Raw genomic sequence first — 26,666 nt, 5'->3', positions numbered from 1 at the left:
AGATATGACATAAATCAAACATTCCCATCTTAGATACTCATGAAGAGATCATAGATCACCTCTGGTGCAAACGGTGACATCAAGCAATTAGACATTCAAATAGCACCTTCTGTGAATCAGATGGGAGAAGAGTGTCTGTATCTGTAACAGGAAGTACACCTACTCCAGCCTGGCACTTCCTGCCAGGATTATTGATGAGTGGCGTCTCCCACTTCAGAGGCAGATAGAAGCCAGCGACGACAAGATGTCTGATGACTCTCGGCTATTTCTGTCGTTCCTTGTCGCCCGCCTCCATGCCTCCCCCCCCCACACACCTCCTCCCCCTCCACGCCATCTGGCTGCTGTTTGAAGAAAGAGATGTAGTCTCATAGAATTAGAATGGGAGACATGTCAGGAAACCAATGACTTGTTTCACCAAACATGGACAAACTAAGATGGTTTATGAAGAACATTTGGAATGTGCTATTGGGTAGCCAATTCAATGCAAGATTTCTGTTCAACATTCACCAGTTAAGCCAAAACAAAGTGGTTGGGGATAACCAAGTATTCAGCTATGAAGCTAAATTAATCTAAGAGTCATACTTCTATCATATAAGGGTTTAGGTTGGTTTACGTGCAGTTCTATGGGCGTATATGAAGACCTCTGTGACACTGGTTGTTAAACGGGTTATACAAACACAATTTGATTTGATTAGCGACACAGAGGGCTTCCTTCATTATCTGCAAATCCAGTCTCCTTCAATACGTGCCCCAAGATCAACCATGGTGTCTCAGCTGGCTTGCTTCCCAGCAAGCCCCTGAGCAAAGTCCAACTCATTAGACTCCTAATCATGAACATTTCCATCGTGATCAGGTAACATGGCCTCACTGTATGTGAACTGATACACCATCGCATTTAAGCCAATAGAGATCGCCACGGGAGCAAGTGTAAGTAAATGTGATCACACCACATAGTGTGTGTAGGCTACACGATCAGGTGACAACAGGCAATGCCAACATGACCACCCTCAGACATGGCAAATATGCTCACATATAAAGGCTGATGCAGAGGGAGGGAAAGGATGAGCTGGCAGTTCACAAGCATGCAGGCTAGTGAGGACAAGGTCACGTAAAGACACACTTTGAACTGTCCACATTGCAGATTGTTTGTATTTACCAAGAAACCGGGCTGAATAAAGAGATCCTGGTTTAAGATTTATTGTAGTGTTGGTCATATCTTTTGAGGTTATATACAAATTAGTATAACAAACTGAGTGATTGAAAAACAATTGATACATTCAAAAAAGAAAACATTCACAGACAGGTTGAGAAAATTATCTTGAACTTTAACATAAGAGTGTGCATGTTTTTCTTTGTTCTTAAGAAACATCCATTAGTATTCTTTTAAAGTCTACTCTGTAACACCCTGTTACAATTTGTTATTCTTAAAGCTTGACCAAGAGAAAATAAAACATCCACACTCTTAAATTAAGGAAATCCAGTTAAGAAGTCATAGGTGCAGTGGAACAAGTTACAGCAGACAATTAAAATATAAAAACCTAATATCTCCATTCTACCACCATATTCAATGGTGCAAATTAGCAATTGTTCTGTCATAATTCCTGGTCATTTCAGACATCAAGTCACCAGTGAGATCAACAATTTGGAAAAGAGTATATTTTGCCACCAAAATTGAATTCCTCACTGACTTAATCTAACTATAAAATAGAGTTGAAAACCTTTTTACATATGGTGACGTTGCCAAGACAGCTTCACATTAAAACCTGTACGTCCACACATCCCCAAAGAAATAATACACAAAAACTGAATTTAAAAATCAATCTTCACTCTGGTGACATTAAGAGTGGTGGTGAATAGCCTGCACTGTGACAGGACTGGGCGGTGGATTAAGGCTCGCAAATAAGGGTCTCCACCACAAACTTGCTCTCAAAGTGACGGATCTTGTGGCAGTTGAGGGCTTCGCGCTTCTGCATGCCTGGAAAAGACACGGGGAACATAAAGTGGGTCAACAAAAAAGTCTGGATTTAGAAATGGCCTCTGGATCCGCCATCTTGTGCTACCTTGTCTAAACAAACACCAATTATTAGAGAAGGCATGAGTCATCAGATATGTCGCAATCACAATGCTATGAGAGTGAATGCCTCTTAAAAGGTCATGTTTGTAAAATAGGCATGCCTGCTTGACAACCAGTCAGTCAACATGATAACAACATATTGTTAACACAAAAGCTCCTTGTGACACATTTGATACTATTTTGGTTCGGTATGCCATCACTTGAGACTGACAGCATCAATTGGACTCCATAAAAAAATGCACGTTTATAAAAAGCAATAACCAGAAGCAAAACAGCAAACAATGTGTCAGTGTTCAAGGACTTTAAACTAAGAGATGTGTTGTTTGGATTTGAGTGTGAGAGTGTGTGTGTGTGTGTGTGTGTGTGTGTGTGTTAGTGAGCGTGTTCTCACCCAGGATGGTGTCTCTGCGCTGAAGCCTGTAGGTCTCTTTGCCTCTGCAGAGGTTGTAGATGAAGAACCCGAGCTGGTCCACATGCTCCAGACGCTCTGTCACCATCATCTCCTCGTGGATCAGGTAGGACTGGGGCAGGTAGGTCCCCGCCTGGGGACAGAGAGGCACCACACGTGACTCACCTGACACTACACCGTCAACAGAGTACGGACGAAGGAACGTCCAAAGTCAAGTCAACAGAGAGAGACAGAGAGAGAGACAGAAGGTGAGACAGACAGAGGGAGACAGAGAGGGAGAGAGGCAGAGAGAGGACAGAGCATCTACAGTAGAAAGTCCAGCTGTGTTTCCAAACAAGGAACTGTCTGTATTTACCAGGCACAGTGCAAAGTAACCACGTCTCAGCTACCAGGCATAATGCTGCAATATTAATAAACAACAAAATACGTGATCACAGGCATCCTTGACTGTTCTGGTTCTAGAACAGTCCGTTCCCGACATTCCGTCCCCGGGGGCAGCCGTGATGGCGGCAAGCCTACCTTGATGTTGACCAGCAGCTCCAGGAAGTCCTTGGGAGGCATGACGATGGAGGTGTTGAGGGAGATGACGTAGCACTTGTTCAGGCTCAGGTCCAGGTAGGCTGTCAGCCTCTAGACATGCAACACCACAATCACAAGATGACTTCACAACTCATCCAGTCTGGTAGCAACACTACCTTCTACTCTACTAACTTCACCAAATCACGTAAAATTGTATCTGCACAGCCCTTTTTACAGGCAATGTCACAAGGGGCTTCACATACACCCATAGAACTACACCTAAACCAACCTAAACCCTCATAGAACTGCCGCTAACCCAATCTAACCCCTCATAGAACTGCCCCTAACCCAATCTAACCCCTCATAGAACTGCCCCTAACCCATTCTAACCCCTCATAGAACTGCCCCTAACCCAATCTAACCCCTCCAGGATGTGAGTTTCCTCCTCACCCTGTTGAAGTCGTGGACGATGTCGGCGGGGTCGCTGTCGTCGAACTCGGGCACGGGCACGTTGATGAGCTCCACCTGGTCGTCCTCCACGAAGCGGATGCTCTCCTGCAGCTGGCGGAACTGGGACGGCAGATCCAGATCCTCCTCCTCCAGCATGAAGTCCTCTTCACGGTACTTCACCCCGCACACGTACACCTGGTCCTGCCAGGGTCACACCCCCCCGGGGGTATCCTGCTTACAGCGGGCCTTCCTCCATGGGTCTCTACCATACTGGCTGAGTCATGTGCTCATGGCTATTCTAATCATCTATCTGATCCATCTTTGTGGACTATATCTGGTGGCATGCAGCTGTGTGACTAAATGACCTTGTTGTTATTGTGGGTCATTTTAGGCCACAATAAGCGTTAGGGAGTCAGATGGCTGAGGGGTGAGGGAATCGGGCTAGTAATCAGAAGGTTGCCGGATCGATTCCCCGCCGTGCCTAATGACGCTGTGTCCTTGGGCAAGGCACTTCACCCTACTTGCCTCGGGGGGAATGTCCCTGTACTTAATGTAAGTCGCTCTGGATAAGAGCGTCTGCTAAATGACTAAATGTAAATGTAAATTACCTGTGTCGGCTAGGTAGGCTGTGACTTTGTTGCGCGAGTGATATTCAGTGACTGGCGTACAAGGCTCTGTGGTGAAGGTTAGTGGTAATTGTAGTCCTAGTTGCTGTGTTGTGAATGCGCTTACCTCCATGATGTAATATCTGTAGATGCAGGCCCCGCCCACCACTACGACAGACAGCATGAGGGCAAGGCCCAGGCACATGCACCAGCACCAGGCCCGAGACTGCTGCTGCACAGGCAGGCCTACCTCTGGGTCCTACACACACACACACACACACACACACACACACACACAGGTTAGGGGGGTTTGAAAAGAGGTCAGAGGTCACAGCAGCCAGCGGACAGGGCATGTGCTGAACAAGAGTCTGACAACGTCTAACATGTAGCCTATATTAACATCTGTATTGTGAAAGAGCTCCTATGGAATGAGTAAACTCAAGGGGCATGTCAGACTTTGATTATTAGACGGGAGTCACTCGTGAGACCGAGACGGAAATGAATCCAAATTCACCCAGAGGACAAGATATATAAAGGCCAGGAGGAGGGGAGGGACTGTGATGGCGGACTCCAGACTCTGGTTTCACATACTCTGACACAGTCAACAGCGCAGCCAGCTTATCAGCACGCAAACATGCAAGCCCTCAATGGACTCTGTCCAAGTGATAAGGCCTCTTTCAAACATTCTTCACTTCTCCATCCACGAGTCTCTTCACGCAGCAGGGGGTTTCAGACCCGGGAAGCACCCTTTCTGTCGGACGGTCGACAACATTTCAAGTAGAGAGAGAGAGAGAGGGGTGTAGAAGCAAGGGGAGGGTGATGGTGGTACTGTGGTGTGGGACAGAGCCAACATCCACCCCATTAGATCCACTCTGATTGGAAGCGCTGGGCCAGAGTAAAAAGGGCATATTTCCTGGGGCGTTTCTCCTTTCTCTCCACATCTCATCTCCAGGTAGAGCCATCTCTGTCCCTCAGAGGGGCCCCTTCACCTTCACTGACCCTGACACAGGAACCCCTGCTGCTGTAGACATCAGGGAACATGATATGTAGGCTTGACTACCTCTGATTCAATTGACTTAAGACCGTAGGATAATAACGATGTCCCCATCTCGACATCCTCATTTAGTAAAAGATCAGATCTTAACATCCTCATTGTAGATTTACATTTAGTCATTTAGCAGACGCTCTTATCCAGAGCGACTTACAGTAAGTACAGGGACATTCCCCCCGAGGCAAGTAGGGTGAAGCGCCTTGCCGAAGGACACAACATCATGTGGCACGGCGGGAAATCGATCCGGCAACCTTCTGATTACTAGCCCGACTCCCTCACCGCTCAGCAATCCAACTCCCTATGGCTGCTATAAATCACACACTTCCTCCTTCTGAAAAACAGTTTTGCAACAGCACAAAGTACAGTTCCTTAACGTGACTCAACATGCCATCAAACAGTTCTCCTCCAAGAGGTTTTTACCAGCTCAAGTCAAAGCGCTCACCCTCTCCACCCCCAGTGTTTCACCTCCCTGAGTAGTCACAAGGGAACTAACGTGGTGGTTTGGGGTTTTCTGCTTGTCAGCACTTCCTCTGCTATGGTTTGGCTACAGAAGAACATTAACTTCCTTTTTCACCCCTCTAACCAACAACCATGTCATCCACTACCCCCCGCCCCCCCTCCTCTCTTCTCCAGTCAACATTAAACCTCAGGACCACCGTGGTATCTCTCCTCCGCGGCATTTCTGAGACCGTGCTGGGAATCTCCAGGGCTTGGTGTTTGCTTGTCCTCAGACAGCGATCGCTTTCTGCTGGGCTGATCCTCTGGTAGCCCCGGGCCTCTTGGCTCATCTGGGCTCCAGTTACAGTCACGCCAGGCTGGGGATCAATGCCTGTCTGAGCGGACAGCCCAATATCACCCAGCCTTCCAGCATGGGCCGTCAGCAGGGCGGTGATCTTCAGCCCTTGTTGGACTGTTCCTCTCATGGTATGAGGTGTGATGTCACGTTAGAGGCCTGTATGTGGGGCAGCCGTACCTCATAGGCTGAGGCCTTACCGCAGGAACCCGGGTTCGATTCCAACCCGGGGGCCTTTCCTGCATATCTTCCCCTTTCTGTCTCTCTCTCCCCCTCTGTTCCTCCACACTGTCACAATAAAGCATAAATCCCCCAAACACATCCTCATATATACTGTTTGGGTGTTGTGGCAGACTCTCCCAGGTGAACTGAGTGAACCATACTTGGCCATGAGACTCAGGAACAGGTTACATCAGACTGTGTTCTTCCTGGTTCCTCCGCCCCGCCCGGGGCCTCAGGTGTGCTGCACAGGTCTCTACCTGCTCCGACAGCTGCCGCCTTAGGAGAACAAAGCAGCGTTTTCAGCAGGCCGGGACCCACCCAGCCGAGGCCACCGCTTCACATGCAATCCTCCAGACTGAATCCTCCAGACTGAATCCTCCAGACTGAATCCTCCAGACTGAATCCTCCAGACTGAATCCTCCAGACTGAATCCTCCAGACTGAATCCTCCAGGCTGAATCCTCCAAGCTGAATCCTCCAGTGACGCACAGTCGACAACACCGTGCCGTATCACATTACCATAAGACGCAACCTCACCGCCCACCGTCTCAACACAACATGTAACATGTTATTTCAGCCTCCTCCTAACCCTAACCCTAAGAAAAAACGTGGCACAGTTGAGGACTGTGTGACTCACTGTTTGAATGTGCAGACGGCTATGATACCCCCTAGAAGCAGGCTAGTGTCCTCAGCCCAGACCCAGGTAGGGTGTCGGTACCTGAGACAGAGCTACGGTTTCAGACAGCCTAGCTTCCACTGTGTCATCTCACCCTCTGGAGAGAGACAAGCAACATGAGGACAGCCCTTCTGGTCTCCCTGCTGGACAGACATGGGGCTGGGGTACATCTGGAGGTCTGAGGTCCAGGACCCTGCCTGTGGGGCTGGTCATGGTTCTGGGTGAGAGGTGAGTTAGAGGACTGAGGAGGAGGGATGGAGGGTCTCATCTGTGGCTGGTTTAATCTTCCCCTCTCCCTGTGTTGGTGGTAGACGCGCTGTGGGAGGGCTGCTAAATCTCTGCAGGCGGTCTCTGGGTGATTACCGTAATCCCCCCCCCCCCCCAGACTGCATCCCCCCCACACACAGGGGCAGGCGGATGGGAACCTGGGGGAGTAAGGCAGCACCCAGCGCTGGCCTCAGCCTACTGCACCTCTCCATGTCTGCACCACAAACAGGCTCTACAGGAAGCAAGAAGAATGTGATGCCTCTGATAAACCTGGCACATGGCAAAGCCATTGCAAACATTCACACCACAGAACCAAAATAAAAGATACAGACTGGCACGCACACACACACACTTCTGACTCCTTATCTCCACCCCTCCACAACCAGAATATCTCCTCTAATTATCTGTGAACTATGACCAGAGGGTCTTTATCCAGATCATGTTTATAAGTCTCCACCTTTTAAATATATGAGATCCACATCTTCACATTCACTCCCTTTCAACTGACAGGACCCATCACAGACCTCCAGACAACACTAACCCAGTGAATAGCTACTAATCTATTAGATCACACTACTGCTTTCCCCACTCAACCACAAAAACAGATACAAAACTTCTACTCTGGGACTCTGGCACGCTGTTGACAGAGTTTATTTGCATTGGGCTCTAACTTGATTTGCATGTCATTACAGTGTGAAGTTCCTCTATGTCCCAAAGCACAGCCAAAGCCGTCAACTGCCTCATCCAGAGGGAGTACAGCCCAGGAGCCCAGGCAGCAGCCGCCGGGTAAGACTGGGGCGCTAAGTCGCCTCCAGATCCCTCCCTGTTCAAACACGCCGCCCTGCAGCCTTGCCCTTCAGAGCAGCCTGGTATAGGTAATGCACACTCCAGAGGATGGAGCCTTGCTGCTCAGACCTGCTTGTGAGAGAGACAAGCGTGCTTACAAGGTGACTGAGCAATTCGGCATCCCTGATGTATTTTGCTTTGCCGTGTGTTTCTAAAAAGGGCCAGCCTCTTCTGGATGTGTTTGACTTGACTACGGTTATCCAACGGTTATGACTGTGTGTAGTCACTTAGTCACACAATATTCTCAAAGCCTATGTTAGTTAGGTTGCCAGCATTAATAAGCACAACACAGGAGCAACTATGGTAGGGAAAACCCATTAGCCCCCCCAAAAAATATAAAACCACTAGGCTTTACATGACATGTGTCACGAACACATCTGATGGTTTAGTTTCCTCCTACCCACACACACACAAGCTTCTGCCCACTGTCAATAACTATCCATGGTTAATCAGGCTAAGTATGAACAGACCACTAGAGAAGCCTGTCTCCCTCTCTGAGACACCTCAGCACACCCTGGTTTGACCTTCCCAGACTGGGCTTCCCATCCCAGCAAGCAGCCTCCTGCCTGGGGAAGTGGTCAGTAAATAATAATAATACTTTTTTTAAAGTAACTTTGGAGAGGCATCCTTGCTCACTGTTTCCTGAAAACTATGATGCTTTAGGAGTGAAAACGGAAACGTAAGCCTGCTGATATGAAACCCCCCATATCAAAGACAGCTGATTCTTATTGTGGTAGAAGAAACCACAACACAGAGGAGGAAATTCCCCCGCTAGGAAATTAAAAAGACCTGAGGTTTGCCCTAAGACCCAAGACAACTTCCCAAGAACGGTCTCCGATTACTGACAGTGATCAAATGACTCCTGACGAAAAGCTTAAACTTCAGTGAAATTTAATCAAGATAAAAATTGGATGACGATACTAAACAAATAGGATACTGATGGCAGATAATTTTGGCCTTTTCAAAAAGGAGATTTAAATAATGATCCAAGAATGACTTAGGGACAATGTCACAAGTTTTTGTTTAGTCAAAAACATGACTCAGGCCCATGTCAAATTAAAACCTTTAAACCATTTAAGACAGGCATTTTTTTATTATTTTTTTATGACATCTTGGATGATAAGAGTCAACAATTAAACAGGCAGAGACATTTGCAACACAGTGGAGACTTGTCTATCACTCCAGATTGTCCCAGGGGGCAATGTGCCCATACCGGCATTGACTAGAAAATGCAACGCCATTGAGTGCTAGCTTGTCTGCCTCCCAGTCTCATCTTCAAAGTCTTCTCTCAGGCGCTTCAGATTACATGGTTTTAGAAGTTTAGATACCTCCGTTTTTACATTCTAACCTCGTGATGCATATCGGACCGATATGGGGAAAGGTTTTGTTTCATTCCACTTGTGCAATTGTATTGTGGTTGCGAGGGACAAAGTTTCTCTTTAGAGAAGCAGGTCTTTCTGAGAATATTATTAATGTGGGGGAGGGGGACGGGTAACCAAACAGCTACAATACCTGGGACAACAGCCAGTCGAAAGCTAGATGTGAACTGAACGCAAATACCAATAAACATATTTGCTGATACTTCCCTAATTTAGTTAACCTGCATTAATGAATGCGTTAAAACAGTAAAAAAAAATTTTTAAACGAGTTTAAACAAAGTAGCCTTTAGATCAACGGTCAATAACAGTAGACAACAACACAAAAACGGCAGTTTGTAGTAACAGGGTTCGTCTTAATTTTGTTGGTAAGGTGTAGGAAAAGAAACTGAACAATGCATTGTAAGAAAATTAGTTTGACTAGTTTAGTAGACGTCCTTGATAAGTTATTTAGCACTAGCAATCTAGCTAGAGCTAAGGACTAGAGACTAGAAACTTTCTGTAATTAAGTTCCATTTTACTCACCTTGTCTTCTTCGGCAATAAGTGTTTCAGCGTCCTTTTTCACTTCTTTCTGCCCAAGGGCAGAATTAAAAGATACCTTCACCATTGCTAAAAGAGCACTTAAGAACAACTACCCGGGAGGTTTGATAACTTTACTGTAGAAGACACAAACGTCGAAGAAAAAGTCGGTTCCTTGCAGTCCGTGTTGTAGATTCGTCTGTCGCAGATCAGCAGTTCAGCCGTCACTTGACACAGAAACGCAACTACGCGGTTGATTGGCAGAGGGCGCACTCCTCAATACAACTTCACTTTGTTGTTAAAGATAAAATTCATTCGCCTTTGGTTCAGTCCAATCCGATCAGATATGAGTCATTCAAAACTGAAACACAAGTGACTGCCCATTTACAGAAACTGAGCCATGATTTACTTTTTACACAGCAGGCCTACATTTTTACTTATACAGTTCTAGAAAATCTTACATTTAAGGCTATAACGTTTTGAAAGTAGTTCATGATCCTTTTACTTTCACAATTAATTGGTCTTGCGAGTAGGCTACTATTCCTATCCAGCAGGCGTCGCTACTGCAATTATTTGTCATCGGTTCTTTTAAGCTCCTTAATTTCCTGTTCTGCGCAGTAGGGAAGAAACAGCCATGGCGGTGGCCGACAAATCAACTAAAGAACGGCTCTTATCTGTTTTGGATGATCTAGAAGTGTTATCCAGGTAATGGTCTACTATTTTACTCGTGTCGTTTGTTTATTTAAGGCAGCAATTCCGTTCATTTGTTTAAAAATGTGTTCACACAAGTCACTCCCGCTATAGTAACAGCCTACATACCGTACAAGTCAGTCAAGCTGTCATCTAAATTAACTGGTCAAAATGATTGTACAAATTATTTAACACACTTACAATAAAGTTACATGAAACGAACCCAAAAGTAATTTAAATGCTTTTTTGCGAGTGTGCGATAATCTTTATGTACACTAAACTATCTTCACCCATTTCAGGGAATTGATAGAAATGCTGGCATTGTCAAGGAGCCAAAAACTCCCTCAGTCAAGCGATGACACACAGGTAAGACAGCCATGGGCTGTTACTTCCTTGCACCATCCCACCATACATTCTCAACATTTGTGAAAATATACCCTTTTTTTCTAGGAGAGGTTTTCTATTCTCCCCTCCTTTTCATATGCACGTTTTTGAATGCTTGAATGTCATTCTGGTGTAAACGAACGCAAATGTAAGGGAGAAGTTAACACACTGTCTATACCACACTCCCAAGTCTATGTTTGTAACAATCCATGCTTGTTTTTGACCCCAGATTCTGGAGTTGCTTGTCCAGAGAGATAAGGAGTTCCAGGAGCTGATGCTGGTAGCACAGGATCAGGGGAAGGTGCACCAGGAGATGCAGATCCTGGAGAAGGAGGTGGAGAAAAGAGACAGTGACATTCAGCAGCTTCAAAAACAGCTGAAAGAGGCCGAACACATACTGGTGGGTGTAAATGAGAGAGTAATGAGTGTAAACTCTTAGCTGGAAGGATTCTAAGGTAAAAGATGGAAGATGTAGGAAATCACACCTGAGTATGTTTGTAGTTACCAGAAGTATGTCCCATAACAGCCAGTTATACAATAGAGTTAAGCAGTTTGTTGATGCAAAATATACATAATAAGTGCATTCCAGACCTTGATATGGTGAATTGAAAGTTACTGGAGATAAACAGACTTGTGTGGTGGGACGATGCCAGTCAGGAACTGATCATCCTTTCTTTGTCCCTTCAGGCTACGGCTGTGTACCAGGCAAAGGAGAAGCTCAAATCCATCGACAGAGCCAGAAAAGGTGAGCATGATGGACACTGCATTAGTCTACAGCAATGAAGCCCAAAAAATTCACAGCTAACAGGTATTAACAGGCTGATGTATCTGTAGCTAACTTGTTGATATTCATTTTAAACGGATGCTGTTTTTTCAGGGAGTATTTCATCAGAGGAGATCATCAAGTATGCCCACAGGATCAGTGCCAGCAATGCAGTGTGTGCCCCCCTCAACTGGGTACCAGGTATCCGCTTTGCTTTCTGCCAGCCAAGTCTGTGTACCCCCTTTGCAGTAGTATGACCCGATACTACTATAACAGGAATTTTAGATTACCGTTCAAGTAGCTTAGATCATTTTTCAAGCATATTTCTCGTCCCAGTATTGCAGTTGTTCCTCATTCCTCAAATTGTAATGAGAATGTAGAATCGTTGACCAGTGTAGTGTTCTATGCTGGTTCTGTTGTGATCTGTAACACCACGAGGTGTTGTGTGTTTGTTTCCCAGGCGACCCACGGAGACCCTACCCCACTGACCTGGAGATGCGCAGCGGCATGCTGGGTCACATGAGCAACCTGCCGACCAATGGCGTGAACGGCCACCTCCCAGGGGATGCACTGGCTGCTGGGAGATTACCTGGTACGACAGTTAACTTATTCTTTTCTCCGGCCCACTCAAGATATATTTTAGAACATACCATACTGCACACGTCTAGACAGGTGTGGGTATCCTCAAGTCAGAACTGTTCATTCAACAGAATACAGTTTCACTGATATATATTTAATAACGTAATAACATGCAATGCGTTAATTTAGCCGACGCTTTCATTTAGAGCAATGTAAGGGGGATTTGAACAGTTCAGGGTGATTTAAAACCTGAGATATCTTGAGCTATCGTGCTCTAACCACTAAGCTCCAGCCCTCGTTTCCTTCCTTCTCTCCAGACGTGTTGACCCCCCAGTACCCCTGGCAGTCAAGCGAAGTCTCCGTGGGCTTGCTCCCCCCTCACCATGGCAACGACTTTGGGTTGGAACCTCCGGGGCACAACAAGGAGAACGAGGATGATGTGGAGGCCATGTCTACAGACTCATCCAGCAGCAGCAGCGACTCCGACTGAGTGTGCGTGTGTGTGTGTACATGTGTGATTGTGTGTATGTGTGGGCTCATGTGCATATGTATGATTTGTGTGGAGGCTTTTATCTTTGTGTGTGTGTGTGTATGTGTGTGTGTGTATGTGTGTGTATGTATGTGTGTGTTGGGAACTAACCAGCACACCCCGAGTACCTCAGAGAGTCCTGAGATCTTCTCATCCAACAGACCTTTTATAAAAGCCACACTGATGAGCTGGCCCTCAGTAGCATGCATCCTCTGGTGGCTTGCTGTGTGTTGGTACTGCTCTTCCCTGTGTTTCAATCCTACCCAGCTTCTGTCCTTCACTTGACATATTCAGCCATTTTCCTTAGACATGGATTAAGACCCAGTCCCAAACTATAAGAAAAAAAAAAAAAAAACTATTGATTGATAAGTTTAGTCAATGACTAGGTTTAATCCATGTCTAGGTCTTTGGTTAAGACTTGACTAGTTCTTGGAATGTCTGTAATCGTCAAATATCTCACTCTTATTGTTCAGGGCTGACCTCAAACCATCGTAAAGGCTGGACCAGTCAAGGGAATGTTTGTAATACAAGCACACAAGTATTACCACTTTTCAACCTCCAATTGAACTGTTCCCTAACAGAGATTTCACACAGTGTTTTGATTTAGCAAGGGTTAATTGCAGATTTAAACCTGTGCTGTAAATCTTTTGTTATTTGTTAAAGCATCTCCATTGTTTAGGATTCATTTTCCATGTTTTGTATTTTTCTCATTATGTATGACTCCCGTACTTTGATTCATCAGGTTACTTAGACTACATGAGTACCTGTCAGGTTTTTTGGAATGTAAATAGATATGTACATAAGGAAGGTTTCCCACCCTCGATGTAAATAAAAATCAGTTTTGAAAGTATATTTGTGTGTGTTGGTTCAGTGACATTGAAGGACAACGTCTTGCTTGTAAAGTTGGAAGTATTAATAGCTAGCTACCCCTGTTTTCAAACTGTAAGGAACGGAGAATGCGCTGAATGGCTGTGCAAGGGGCACCAGGCTTTGTAGGTTACTACGCATGCGTTAAAGTACCTTGAAGCTTGTGAGGGGAAACATGGCGACGTCCCTGATTTGCGGCCGATTGTCGGCTAGACTGAGAAATTGTGGGACCAGGACAACCCTAAACTCCGCATCCAAGGTAGGTGTTTGACGAGCTCTAGAAAAAGACTTCAGCTACCGATGTATGCAATTATTATGCCAGTATAGTAACACAGTAACCAAGAAATCCCCGGACAGCGACAGGGTCATATTTGACATTAGCCCATCCTCGCACTCTCGCAGTGTTTGTATTGAAATGGCCTGACTGCGGCTAATGCATTAGTTTGCAAGCTAACACAAGCTATCTCGCTAACATTGGCGTGTATGATCCCCCTCACTCGCTTGATTATTGAAAAATGAAGGGAATATATTCACTCTAAACCTAAATTAAATACAGATGTGCCGTTTGTTTGTATTACGTGTTTGTAAGGTAGATCAAGAGTGCTTAGTGAAATAGCCAGCCGTCTACAGATTGACCTCCAACAGCTGCCATTAGCAACGTCACAGGCCAGGGGCATAGGAGGAAACAGCCTAAATTCACCATCGCATCTGTCACACTTGCACTCGAATAGAACTTCCCAAATCGGTTTAGGTGCCCCTTACGACTCGTGCTGAAAACAGAGCGGATGCCACTTAAAATTGTACCAGTCAGGTATCATCAAACACCCAGTCACATTTCTCAGTATATTCAGTGTTTTTAGCTAGACATTCTCATTTTGGCGCTAACCCATGTCTGTGTGCGAGCGTGGAGGCCCTCGCGCCTTCACTTGTACGCACACGTATGTGTCCATGCTCTCTTTAACAGCCAGGCTGCATTAATGTGCCTTTGTTTTTTTGCATTGAACGACTCCTATTGTGTCCCCTCCCCCCCTCTCCCCCTTCTCTCCAGGTGCTGGGGGGGTCCTCTGGTGTGTTTGGGTCCCATGGAGCCCAAGCCCAGCCCCCCTACCTGCAGCAGCAGCACAGGAACCTCTCCCTGCACGAGTACATGAGCATCGGCCTGCTGAAGGAGGCGGGCATCGCTGTGCCAGCCGGCCTGGTGGCCAGCTCGTCTGACGAAGCCTACTCTGCGGCTAAGCAGATCGGTAAGAAATAAGTTCCAGTGAGCGTTTATTGTGGTTTCGATCACATGCTAGCAGCACGCAGTGACACGAAAGAGCTTACACCCAGGACCACAACGCTACTGAAAATCACCTAGACAACTACGACCACTACGTGGAGCTAAACAATAACATATGACTGTACAAAAATGGGTGTGACTAGACAAGTGCCACAGGACATTCGGTAGTGCAGGGGTGCTGTGAGGATGTGTCTGAGAGGACCTGTGATCGGAAGGTGGATGTGCTGGAGTGGGGTTGGTCTGAAGAGGGTTTCAGGATTCCTGCTCAGAACTGCCCTGCTGCAGTCTGGTAGCACTGCAGCAGCTTGTCCTGGTCAGGTGGCTGAGTGGTTAGGGAATCGGGCTAGTAATCTGAAGGTTGCCAGTTCAATTCCCGGCTGTGCCAAAGTGACGTTGTGTCCTTGGGCAAGGCACTTCACCCTACTTGCCTTGGGGGGGATTGTCCCCATACCTACTGCAAGTCGCTCTGGATAAGAGTGTCTGCTAAATGACTAAATGTAATCTGCCCTGCTGCAGTTCCAAGTCTTGCTTCAGTTCCAAGTCTTGTAGCACACGTTCGGACTGAATATGGTTGGAAACAGGTTTCTAACGGGTCTGTAACGGGTCTCTACATGAGTGTTGGTTTAGGGGCTGTTCAGTCTCTCTGGCAGGTCTGTTTAACATTTAGAGTAACAGATGAACTTCCTTAATGCTTTTCTTAAAATTCCTCAATTCCCTCCCAGGGAAAGTAACCTGCTTCTTCTGTTTTTGATAAAGCTGCCAAATATTCTTTCTTTGCTCCTAAGACCAGGTTGATTTTAGGAGTGAGAAACGGTCTATTCAGCTTTAAGGCCTCTTTGAAGGCCTCTGTCATCCATTATCACAGCTTTTGTTCCACTCTTTGCAAGACTCATTTTTTGGGGAAATCTGAGAAGTGCAAAACTTCTAATTTAGAATGACCCTTGTCTAGAGTTTTTAAATAGCTTGCTGGCACCGATGCTGAACACACACACACACACACACACAGACACACACACACACAGACACACACACACACAGACACACACACACACAGACACACACACACAGACACACACACACACACAGACACACACACACACACACACACACAGACACAGACACAGACACACAGACACACACACAGACACACACACAGACACACACACTGCATTCTAAACATAGCCTCGGGGCTTCAGTGAGATCAGGTCACACAGACCTGTCATGGTGGAGATGACAGCCTGAGGGATAGTTAGCAAGCACAATCAGCTTTTTGAAGGAGAGAACTCTCTTTAGAAACAACATTTATTATTCTTACCTCATATGAACTGTTACTTAATTTGAAATGTTGACTCCTCTATTATTTGTCACATATTGTATCTCAATGTAAATGCTTTTGCTTATTCTTTCTGCCATTATTAAGTTCAGTTTGGACCACTTCCTGAATCTGTCTGTGGGGTTTTCCTCTATCCAAACACATCTGAGCTTATTGAAACAGGCGCTCCTCCTGTGAGCCCATGGAAGTTCCTCTCTATCCAAACACATGCTTGGACATGATGTTGAAGAAGCTCTCAGTTCTCCATGCCATCACTGTCTACAGAGTGTTCAGCCTTTCTTGGTAGTAACGTGGATCCATATTAACTTGATAACGTTCAATGTGTCACTCATTTAAGAGGGGGTACGGAGTGGTTCCAGTGCTCTGTAACACGCCCTGTGTGTCTGGGTGTGGATGTGGCAGTACGGTACACCAGGATCCAGCCTTGTTCTGTTCTTCCTCCCTGCTGTGCGAGTGATGACATGCCCTGTGTTTGTGCTGTAGCCTCCAAGGACCTGGTGGTGAAGGCTCAGGTGCTGGCGGGCGGGCGAGGGAAAGGCACGTTCGAGGGCGGGCTCAAGGGAGGAGTGAAGATTGTCTACTCGTACGTGTTCCACCATCTTCTCTCTAAACTTCCTCCACTTTTGGAGTATTATAATAAAAAATACGTAATAGTTTAGACATGAATTCTTAACACTGCTCATTTCTTTTGGGCTCATTTCACTATCCCTCTCCCTTCTTTTCTCTCTTCCCTCTCACTCTACCCATCCTGTATCCCTCCTCCTCCTCCCTCCCCCTCTCACTCTTTCTCCCCATTTCTCCTCCCTCCCCCTCTCACTCTTTCTCCCCATTCCTCCTCCTCCCTCCTCCCTCCCCCTCTCACTCTTTCTCCCCATTCCTCCTCCTCCCTCCTCTTCCTCCCTCCCCCTCTCACTCTTTCTCCCCATTCCTCCTCCTCCCTCCTCCCTCCCCCTCTCACTCTTTCTCCCCATTCCTCCTCCCTCCTCCTCCTCCAGGCCAGAGGAGGCGAGGGACATCTCCTCTCAGATGATTGGTCGTAAGCTGTACACCAAGCAGACGGGAGAGCAGGGTCGTATCTGTAACCAGGTGTTCATCTGCGAGCGTCGCTACCCACGCAGGGAGTACTACTTTGCCATCACCATGGAGAGGTCCTTCCAGGTGAGCCTCTCACTGGTCAGGTGACCACAGCCCACCAGTCACTGTCCTCCAGTCATAACCAGGAAGTCCTTGACCAATGACATCGGTCAGTCTTGCACCTATTTTGACAAAGGTGGCTTTGGCCACTAGATGGCGTAGTGGTACAGAGTATTGATTTCTTATGTTCAAAGGGATTCCTCTTGGAATCAGTGTTCTCCCTCAAAGCGTATAAGTGCGTATCTTTTTAAGGTGTGCTCATGTTTAGCCCCTCCCCTCCCCCGCAGGGCCCAGTGCTGATTGGCAGCTCTCAGGGGGGCGTGAACATTGAGGATGTGGCAGCAGAGAACCCTGATGCCATCGTCAAGGAGCCCATCGACATCGTGGAGGGCATCAAGATGGAGCAGGCTGTCACGGTAACCACACCCAAATACACATCCTCCCATCACATCACATCCTGCTCTTTATATATCTCCCCCTCACCAAATATACACACACACACACCACACACACTCTCCTGTTTTGCAATGTGTGTTTCAGTACTTCTCACTCGACATGCGGTGGCATGCACGGAGTGTCCTTCGGTCTCAAAGACACCCTGTCAGCCTGTCTGTCTCCTTGCCTTAGCTTCTCTATTGCCTTCAGTAAATACATGAACAGCAACACAAACTAAGGATACGCTTTAAACTGCTTTTCAAACACAGTGTTGCCAGTGTTGGGAGAAACGTTTGAGTGATTGTAGATAAAAGAAGCACCGTAGTGAAGGGATGAAAGTCATCTGTCTCCATCTCTCTACCAGTGTGTTCCTGCTCAGCAGGCGTCTGGAAAAGCTCTGCACAAAAGCACTCAATAGCCTTTTAATTAAGACTTCAATAAATGTTTTGTCTGATGACCAAATTCTTAAATTACTTGTGTGTGTGTGTGTGTCCAGGTTGCGACCAAGATGGGTTTCCCCCCAGCCCTGATCAACGAGGCTGCTGAAAACATGATCAAGCTGTACAACGTCTTCATGAAGTACGACGCTTCCATGCTGGAGATCAACCCTATGGTGGAGGACTCCTCTGGCATTGGTACACACACAGTCACACACACACACATCTAGAACGGTGACCGTTGTCACTTTCACATAAAGTAATGTGGATAGGCCATGTCCAGGTCAGTCTGCTGTCAGTCTCTCCTTTCTCCCCTGCCTCCACCCCCTGTTACCTGGATACACTCACACACACACTCTCCCTCACACACACACACACACACGCACACACACACTCCTAGGAGGTAGTCAACCTCTGCCAGAGCTTCTGGCCCAGTGTGCAGAGTGACGTTGGAGGCCATGACTCAGTCATTATCCTTTCTGTCCATTATCTGCTTCTGTGCAGCGTCCCAGCCTGTGGTCCTAGCCATCGATGACTCACCCTCGCCGTCCCCCCCGCCCCCTTACTAATACACACCTAGTCCCCCCCTCCACTCCCCCACAGAGCAAATCTCAGAATTGTTCTAGTTGATCATTAGTGCGACACTCGTAGTGGTCTTGTGCATACATCTTCTTTGTTATATATGGCCGGTTAAAGTGGTTCAAATGGGTCACAAGAGGCCCTGATATAGACGTGCTTGTACAGTAAGTGGCTATTAAATGTTTTGTTGTTTTAGCACAACGGTCCAATCCTGTGACTGAATGGAGTGTTGAGTATTTCTGGCCAATGCTGATCACACACAGCTGAAGGTATCTGTGGTCTGTTTGATCTCCACGTCAACCTTCTGTATGGACCACAGAACACCACAGAACAACACCACAGAACAGAACACCACAGGGTTGAAGAACACTGCTTCATAAACCGCTGGCAGACATGCTGTGTGTCGTCAGAAGAGAACTTGAGTCATTCATCACATGACCACCTCATTCAACCTATCGCTGTGATCTGTGGCTCGTTGTTTCCGTCATCCCCATGGCAACTTGTTTTTTTCCACAGTGATGTGCATGGATGCCAAGATCAACTTTGACTCGAACGCAGCGTACCGGCAGAAGAAGGTGTTCGACATGCGGGACTGGTCCCAGGAGGACCCCCGTGACCAGCAGGCAGCCAAGGCTGACCTCAACTACATTGGTCTGGACGGAACCATCGGCTGTCTGGGTGAGGAGCACACACACACACACCTGCCATGTACGGACCATCTTACACACGTGTGCACACACACACAGATCTATGTATGTACATACTGTTTTACATATATATTTGGAAAGTTTTGCCCTATTCACAATAATGTTTTGGCCTGTGTGTGTCCCTGTGTGTGTCCCTGTCCCTGTGTGTGTGTGCCTGTGTGTGTGTCCCTGTGTGTGTGTCCCTGTCCCTGTGTGTGTGTGCCTGTGTGTGTGTGTGCCTGTGTGTGTGTGTCCCTGTGTGTGTGTCCCTGTGTGTGTGTCCCTGTCCCTGTGTGTGTGTGCCTGTGTGTCCCTGTGTGTGCCTGTGTGTGTGTCCCTGTGTGTGTGTCCCTGTCCCTGTGTGTGTGTGCCTGTGTGTGTGTAGTGAACGGGGCAGGTCTGGCCATGGCCACCATGGACATCATCAAGCTACATGGCGGCACGCCCGCCAACTTCCTGGACGTGGGGGGCGGAGCCACGGCCCACCAGGTGACCGAGGCCTTCAAGCTCATCACCTCGGACAGGAAGGTGAGTGCCCCCGACAACGACCCTGACAACGACCCTGACAACTACCCTGACAACGACCAGCAAACACCAAACATTGTGCTGTTGGCAGTTGGGGCTAGAATGTTTGGAATCATACGCCGGTTTTCACGCCGCTCCAGGAAACGCCAACAGCAATATCACACCAAACCAACACAACCAGTGTTGCCAATTTAGGGATTAGACTTAGCAACTTTCACCTTCCCTAGTGACCAACAAACTAATCTAGCGACAACTCACAGTATTTTTCTCATTACATGAATACACAGGCTTTGTGGGATACCTGCTTCAGACTAAATGAGCCTTCCCACTTCTACATTCACTGATAAACACTTTAGACACAATGCAGTCAAATAACATGTCTATTCTTAAGGGGGCTACTGGAGCCGTGCAGAGGGGAATGTTCAGTTTGTTCAGATGCCATCGCCCTCCACAGTGCTGTTATTCTGTTCTGTGTGATACGGCCAGTAAAATGACGTGACTGCCTGGATCAGTAGGACTTAGGAATCTGTTGTGTTGATCAGGGTGGTGAGGTCCTATTGTGTTGATCCAGCACAATACAGTCTGATGTCAAAAACACTTGTTCTCCATGACATTTTCGGAAGCGATCAGTAATGAGAAACAAATGACAACACAACACCCAAAGGGAGAGCTCAACAAAGGCATCTGTCCCACAGTGGGACTGACACAGATGGTCTCTCCTAATGACATGTGACCCTGTGACGGCAGTCCAGGCAGTGAGCTGGTCTAGAGAGGGAGTGTAGAGGGACCTGGCCAGACAGGATGGCCTCTCAGCAGGAGAGCAGGGCGGTGCTAATGAAGACGGCTGCTGTCCGGCATCACCCCAGGGAGTGGAACTCTGGTCCAGTTCACCCCAGGGAGTGGGACTCTGGTCCAGTTCACCCCAGGGAGTGGGACTCTGGTCCGGTTCACCCCAGGGAGTGGGACTCTGGTCCAGTTCACCACAGGGAGTGGGACTCTGGTCCAGTTCACACGTTACGTCCTCTGTATTAGAGGGGTTGTTGTCATCTGTAGGCTGCCCGGGTTTTTGGAGGCCATTTGGGGATTTGATAACGGACAAAAGTTGCTGTCTTTGAGTTGTTTAGGTGATGGTTCATGGTCATGATGTGGTTACAGGTGATGGCCATCATGGTAAACATCTTTGGAGGCATCATGAGGTGTGATGTCATAGCCCAGGGCATCATCATGGCTGTCACAGACCTGGAACTGAAGATCCCCATCGTGGTGCGGTTACAAGGTGAGCACACACACACGCACGCACATACACACACACACAGGCGATGAATACACACACTTTTGCAGTAATGGCAGGGGAGGCAGATGAACCAACACTGTCCCCCTGTCCTCCTGTCCCCCTGTCTTCTTGTCCCCCTGTCCTCTTGTCCCCCTGTCCCCCTGTCCCCCTGTCCTCCTGTCCCCCTGTCCTCCTGTCCCCCTGTCCCCCTGTCCTCCTGTCCCCCTGTCCTCCTGTCCTCCTGTCCTCCTGTCCCCCTGTCCTCTTGTCCCCCTGTCCTCCTGTCCTCCTGTCCCCCTGTCCTCCTGTCCCCCTGTCCTCCTGTCCTCTTGTCCCCCTGTCCCCCTGTCCTCCTGTCCCCCTGTCCTCCTGTCCCCCTGTCCCCCTGTCCTCCTGTCCTCCTGTCCCCCTGTCCTCCTGTCCTCCTGTCCCCCTGTCCTCCTGTCCTCCTGTCCTCCTGTCCCCCTGTCCTCCTGTCCCCCTGTCCCCCTGTCCTCCTGTCCCCCTGTCTTCTTGTCCTACTGTCCGACCAGCAGTCATTCTGAGCCTGCGGTTTCAACCGTCAAACACAGATTGAGTTTAACTGAGTTTAATTGAAGCGCTGTGTGACAGCCACTAGCTGGAGACGACAAGATTATACACCATGAAAACATCAAAGCCCTTTTTTGGAGGGAAAAGAGTCAGGAGTAGAGAGGTGGGAGAGAGAAGAGAGAGAAGGCAGAGGGTTTAAAGGCCAGAGAGCACACTGTCCGTCAGAATCACGTTCCAGCTTTCCTTCCCACTTACCGTTTCCCAGTTCCCTGCGGTGGTCCCCAGACACAGGCAGCGCAGCCTGTGTCATGGACGAGCTGTGAGACTCCGTGCCTTGCACTGAAAAGTGGAGAATATTTGAACATTTAATGCGCGTGTAAAAAGCTTTAGAAAAAATACAAAAGAGAGGCTCAAGATAGGAGCGCGTGTTAGGCGCGTCGTAGTGGGCTTGCTAGCGCCGTGTTTCTGGAAACACTGTCAGTGTGATCGGCCGGGTGACTCTGCCTAATGACATGGTAGTAGTCCCAAACATTGGACCCAAACTACGGCAAAACCTGACCGTATTAAGCTATTTCCCCTCCATTCAGCCCCATTCTAAGTTTGCACAATCAACCATGTTGACATCCATGTCCTGACATAGTAATGCTATCATAGCAAAATCAACCTTGACTGAAATGCATGTGAATGACGTCAGCTGTGTGTGTGTGTTTCCAGGGACCAGAGTGGACGATGCCAAAGCCCTGATCGCTGCCAGCCCGCTCAAGATCCTCGCCTGCGATGATCTGGACGAGGCTGCCAAGATGGTACGAGGCCTCGCAGAGAACACACACACACACACACACATGCACACAGACACACACAGACGCACACACACACAGACAAGCACACACTCAGACATGCAAGCTGGCCCTCCAGGCCTGTCTAGTCTGTGTTGGATGATGAGTGTGTGTGTGTGTGTGGTACAAGAGGGTATGTTGTCTGCATGTGTTTGAAGGTGAGAGAGAATATCAGGCGAGGTTTGTGTAGGGGTCAGAGCATGTGTCCATGTGTTGTTTCTGTTAGAAACGTGCGTGTGGGGCGCTGACGATCACCTCATCCCAGCTTTTCATCATCAAGTCTTGACCCCTAGCTAGACTAGCTGGCTAGCTAGTACCTTGAACAATATTTGTGTATGGCTCTCTGACTGTTGAGTGGCTGTCTAGCTGAGAAGAAGTGAATGACAACACCAGCGCCTTTCTTTCAACTCGTTTTTCAACTAGAGCACAGAACAGTTGGAACGTTCAGAAACCCCTCTGTACGGCCTCTCAGGCTCGCAGGGTTAACAGCGTGTCAACATCTGAGACAACAGGCACCAGCAGCAAAGCTTTGTGTGTCAAACTCTTTATGCCATTGGTGGGAATGTGTGTGTGTGTGTGAGTGTGAAAGGGTTGGTTTGAGTGTCAGGCAATTGGTGACAGCAGGGCCTTATGACAGCTTAATGACTGCAGTCACCCACCCACCACCAGTGACTGGCTGACTAGCTCTGATGATCTGGCAGGCCTGTCCAATCTCCCAGCATCCAGCAGGACAGAAGCGTCTAGTCTTCCCCCTTCATCTCCCCTCTCATCCGCTGTTATTGCTCTATGCTTCAAAAACATCAGGTTCCCCATTAGAGGCCCGTTTGCAGTTTACAGCACCCCACCATGCAAGCTCTACTGACTGGATTTGTCTGCTCGCTGACGTGACAGGACCGTGTCAGGTTTTTCTGACATGTTTTCTTCTGGTTTTCTTCCTGTCACTCTTCTCTGTGTCTCTCTCTGTGTGTCTCTCTCTGTGTGTCATCTCTCTTGCGCTCTCTTGTGTCCTGCAGGTTGTGAAGCTTTCTGAAATCGTCTCGCTGGCTAAGGAGGCTCAAGTGGACATCACCTTCCAGCTGCCCATCTAAGTCCCGCCCCCTGACCCCGCCCCCTGACGGCCCCAGCGCCACCCCAGACATGCCCCGCCCCTCATCGGCAAGGAGCGCCACTCGCCCTGGACCCTCCCACGCCACTCCAAACTCCACTCCCTCTCTCCCTCTCTCTCTCTGGTCTGGTGGCATGTCTCAGGCTCATTTACATGTGTTCCTCCTGTGTGTGTTATGACACACATGCGCACACACACACACAGTAAGTGTGTGTGTATGTAGTTGTCCTATCCTAATCCTTACCTTTTCTTCTCCCCCTGCTCTGGTACACCCTTGTGTGAGGGTTCTCATGGTTGTGTGACTGCGTTACTCCTCGAAGTATTACTCACCCTGTCGTGTTGCTTCCAGGGAAATGAGAGGCGCGCAGGAACTCAGACCTTAAGTAGTCGTAGTCTCTAAATGGGTTCTGGGTCTCAGCTGGAAGACTAAATTACCTATCTTTCTCCCAGGCACGTCTGTCTCTCCACCCACCCCCACATTGCATAGCACCATGTCTAAACGCACAATCCCCCCCCCCAGCCCCAGCTCCAGCTCCTGGCTCTTCTCTGGAAGAGGGAGATAGACGCTCTTCTCTGGAAGAGGGAGATAGAAGCTCTTTCTGCCTGGTTACATTTTTGGGAATGTCTTCTTGGCTTTAGACTGACTCAGTCTTCCCCAGAACTCTCTCTCAGAGCCCTCTGCTGACTCTGTAGGAAGATGGTGGTCCGAAGGCCGAGGCTAGGTCTGTCACAGAGCTCCTTCTCCATCCTCCTCTTCTCCCCCTTCTCCTCTTCCTCCTCCTCTCGCCCCTGCAGGCTGCTGAGGAGCGGGGTGGGAGAATGAGGGATGAGAGAGGGGGATGCAGAGGAGGAGTTCTTTCTGCAGAACGACAAGCCACGCTGGCTCGGTAGTGTTGATCCCCTCGCCAATTGTTTCTCCGGGACCGAAGGGGCTCAGAAGAGCCGGCTCGGCTCTGCGGAGATCAACGCTAGCGAGCTAGCTCTTGTCCATGAGTGACTGATGCTGGTGATTCATTGGCTGGTTGTTTATAGTGCTTGGATACGGGCAGCGTTTTGAGTTTCTGATCTCTTCTGGGATCTGAAAGGGACAAGTGCTGGAGCTTTTAGAGCCGGTTGAATGTGTGATGATTTTGTGGAGGGCTCTTCCACCTCCGTCTGGGTCTTCATCTCCCCAGCCCCTAGCCGGGGTCAGAGGGGCCGTCTGCAGGCCTCTTGGTCTAAACGTGTGTTGAGAGCTTTTGTTGCATCACTGACCTGATGTTGACGGTTTTGTGTGTGTGTGTTCCCACTGAGCTGTCTATCTCAGATCATGTCAACTTTCCCCACTGCTGCCAGCTTTCAGCACGCCCTCCTCTTAGCCCCTCTCTCCTCCATAGCTACCTGATATTCTGTGGTCTGCCACCAGATCACAACAGCAAAAACAGGACTTCACACCTGGTCAGTCAAACCACTCTCCTTCCTCTGGGAGAGGACTGTCCTCTACTGTAAACGATTGTAGTCATGTCTGTTCTCGCTTCCTACATCTCTCTCTCTCCCTGTTACTCCCCCTGCACTCAGAATCCAAAAAAATACACTTAATGTGAGTTGTAAGACATTTATAATATCTTGTAAATAACGAGAATGCTGTTCTCTTTCTGTAAAATATTTATGGTCCTCTCGGGGGGGACACGAAACTTAGAATAAATCCAGAGAACAGAGAAGTCTTGCTTGTGTTTATTTCTGCTCTGCTTGTCCTTCTTACGTTATGAATGTTTTGTCTGATATACTTAGAATTCTGCTCGGTCATTTTATTCCAAGGCCAGAGATATTTTCAAAGAAATCCATCACCTAAGTATGAGAAGAATGCGTGATTTGCGTCAAGCTTGTGTCGTAAATCACAAGCGACGTGTCTTCTACACTCACATTAAAGGATTATGTCAACAAATGTCATACGAAGTCTGACAGAGGCTTGCCTTGAACACATCTGAAAAGGGCATGATATGTTTATGACGGTACTATGACGGCATTACCTCGAGTTAAAAAAAATAAAATGTATTGAAAGTAAACTCCTGATAACCAGCAGCGGTTAATCCATCCATAAAAAAAAAATGTTTATCAACTGTTACTAATTAATCTTCATTTTGCCTAAAACTAAACATGCTCTGGGCGTTTTGGTATCTTTAAACTCCAATTATCCCTAAATCATCTCTTGGTCTATAGCAGTATTGAGTCTGGAAGCTTCGCGTGATTCGTGTCTTTGCTCGTGCACCAAGGGGGTTATTTACTGTGTAGGCTGACTCGAGCGAAGTGTAAATCTTGCACTTGCTGCTATTGCACTTCTGGTTAGACCTAAACTGCATTTCGTTGCCTTGTACCTGTACTTGTGTAATGACAATAAAGTTGAATCTAATCTAATCTAAAGATCTTGTTGGTTGGAGGGTCGATTGGCTTCGATTCAGTGATGGAGGAGGATAGTCCTTCAAGCCTCCGTCTATGATGGTTCAGTGAGTGTTTACATGAACATTAACACACTATTTCATACCCTTATCTCTCACCCTTACACCAACTCAAGCTAATAAACACATGGAACGACACACTATTTAACTTATTTTTACCCGTGTATTGGTCGTTGGGGCAAGAAGCACGCTGTCAGACTCAACTCATCACGTCTGGGAAAGATTCAGAACAAACTGATGTCAAACATGGAGTGTTAATCCCTTAAGAAAAGAGATCATTTGACTTAATAGTTTGAAATAGACGGTATACTCTGTGTGGTTTGTGATGCGTCAATGAAGTCATTTTCTGACGGCTTCAGCATGAACCATCATACATGTTCCTGCCTTGGCACAGACATGTCATGGATGAAGGTTTTTGTCTTAGGTAGCCCGAGTGTGAATTATACAATTATAATGAT

The 26,666-nt window shown here is 47.7% G+C and overlaps 3 protein-coding genes across 3 annotated transcripts; 2 read left to right on the top strand and 1 right to left on the bottom strand.

Moving 5' to 3' along the window:
* Nucleotides 1-1,181: 1,181 nt before the first annotated feature.
* On the bottom strand, nucleotides 1,182-10,050 carry itm2bb (integral membrane protein 2Bb). Its single transcript, XM_047046531.1, has 6 exons — nucleotides 9,813-10,050; nucleotides 4,185-4,316; nucleotides 3,453-3,653; nucleotides 3,003-3,113; nucleotides 2,466-2,616; nucleotides 1,182-1,975 (listed from the first exon to the last, which is right to left on the bottom strand). The coding sequence occupies exons 1-6, from the start codon at nucleotides 9,894-9,896 to the stop codon at nucleotides 1,887-1,889; spliced, it is 768 nt and encodes a 255-aa protein (XP_046902487.1). The 5' UTR covers nucleotides 9,897-10,050; the 3' UTR covers nucleotides 1,182-1,886.
* Nucleotides 10,051-10,428: 378 nt separating this feature from the next.
* Nucleotides 10,429-13,603, top strand: med4 (mediator complex subunit 4). Its single transcript, XM_047046532.1, has 7 exons — nucleotides 10,429-10,513; nucleotides 10,798-10,864; nucleotides 11,112-11,282; nucleotides 11,570-11,627; nucleotides 11,760-11,846; nucleotides 12,106-12,237; nucleotides 12,542-13,603. The coding sequence occupies exons 1-7, from the start codon at nucleotides 10,443-10,445 to the stop codon at nucleotides 12,712-12,714; spliced, it is 759 nt and encodes a 252-aa protein (XP_046902488.1). The 5' UTR covers nucleotides 10,429-10,442; the 3' UTR covers nucleotides 12,715-13,603.
* Nucleotides 13,604-13,763: 160 nt separating this feature from the next.
* sucla2 (succinate-CoA ligase ADP-forming subunit beta) lies at nucleotides 13,764-26,100 on the top strand. The gene is made up of 11 exons (XM_047046506.1): nucleotides 13,764-13,879; nucleotides 14,669-14,864; nucleotides 16,716-16,815; nucleotides 17,228-17,390; nucleotides 17,654-17,782; nucleotides 18,298-18,436; nucleotides 19,334-19,495; nucleotides 19,889-20,031; nucleotides 21,184-21,304; nucleotides 22,547-22,635; nucleotides 23,682-26,100. The coding sequence occupies exons 1-11, from the start codon at nucleotides 13,796-13,798 to the stop codon at nucleotides 23,754-23,756; spliced, it is 1,401 nt and encodes a 466-aa protein (XP_046902462.1). The 5' UTR covers nucleotides 13,764-13,795; the 3' UTR covers nucleotides 23,757-26,100.
* The last annotated feature ends 566 nt before the right edge of the window (nucleotides 26,101-26,666 follow it).

This window comes from Hypomesus transpacificus, chromosome 23 (genome assembly GCF_021917145.1).
Source record: "Hypomesus transpacificus isolate Combined female chromosome 23, fHypTra1, whole genome shotgun sequence".
Classification (NCBI taxonomy): domain Eukaryota; kingdom Metazoa; phylum Chordata; class Actinopteri; order Osmeriformes; family Osmeridae; genus Hypomesus; species Hypomesus transpacificus.
Note: the sequence above shows the minus strand (reverse complement) of the source record. Positions and strands in the feature narration are given on the sequence as shown.

Excerpts from the sequence above, each read along its gene's own strand:
- itm2bb (XM_047046531.1), bottom strand. The coding sequence starts at position 9,896 with ATGGTGAAGGTATCTTTTAATTCTGCCCTTGGGCAGAAAGAAGTGAAA. Across the intron at positions 4,317-9,812 it reads TTATTGCCGAAGAAGACAAG|GACCCAGAGGTAGGCCTGCC; the intron begins GTGAGTAAAATG and ends GTGTGTGTGTAG. Across the intron at positions 2,617-3,002 it reads AGCTGCTGGTCAACATCAAG|GCGGGGACCTACCTGCCCCA; the intron begins GTAGGCTTGCCG and ends CTCTGTCCCCAG.
- sucla2 (XM_047046506.1), top strand. The coding sequence starts at position 13,796 with ATGGCGACGTCCCTGATTTGCGGCCGATTGTCGGCTAGACTGAGAAAT. Across the intron at positions 17,391-17,653 it reads CCATGGAGAGGTCCTTCCAG|GGCCCAGTGCTGATTGGCAG; the intron begins GTGAGCCTCTCA and ends CCTCCCCCGCAG. Across the intron at positions 18,437-19,333 it reads GGAGGACTCCTCTGGCATTG|TGATGTGCATGGATGCCAAG; the intron begins GTACACACACAG and ends TTTTTTCCACAG.
- med4 (XM_047046532.1), top strand. The coding sequence starts at position 10,443 with ATGGCGGTGGCCGACAAATCAACTAAAGAACGGCTCTTATCTGTTTTG. Across the intron at positions 10,514-10,797 it reads GATCTAGAAGTGTTATCCAG|GGAATTGATAGAAATGCTGG; the intron begins GTAATGGTCTAC and ends CACCCATTTCAG. Across the intron at positions 11,283-11,569 it reads AAGAGGCCGAACACATACTG|GCTACGGCTGTGTACCAGGC; the intron begins GTGGGTGTAAAT and ends TTGTCCCTTCAG.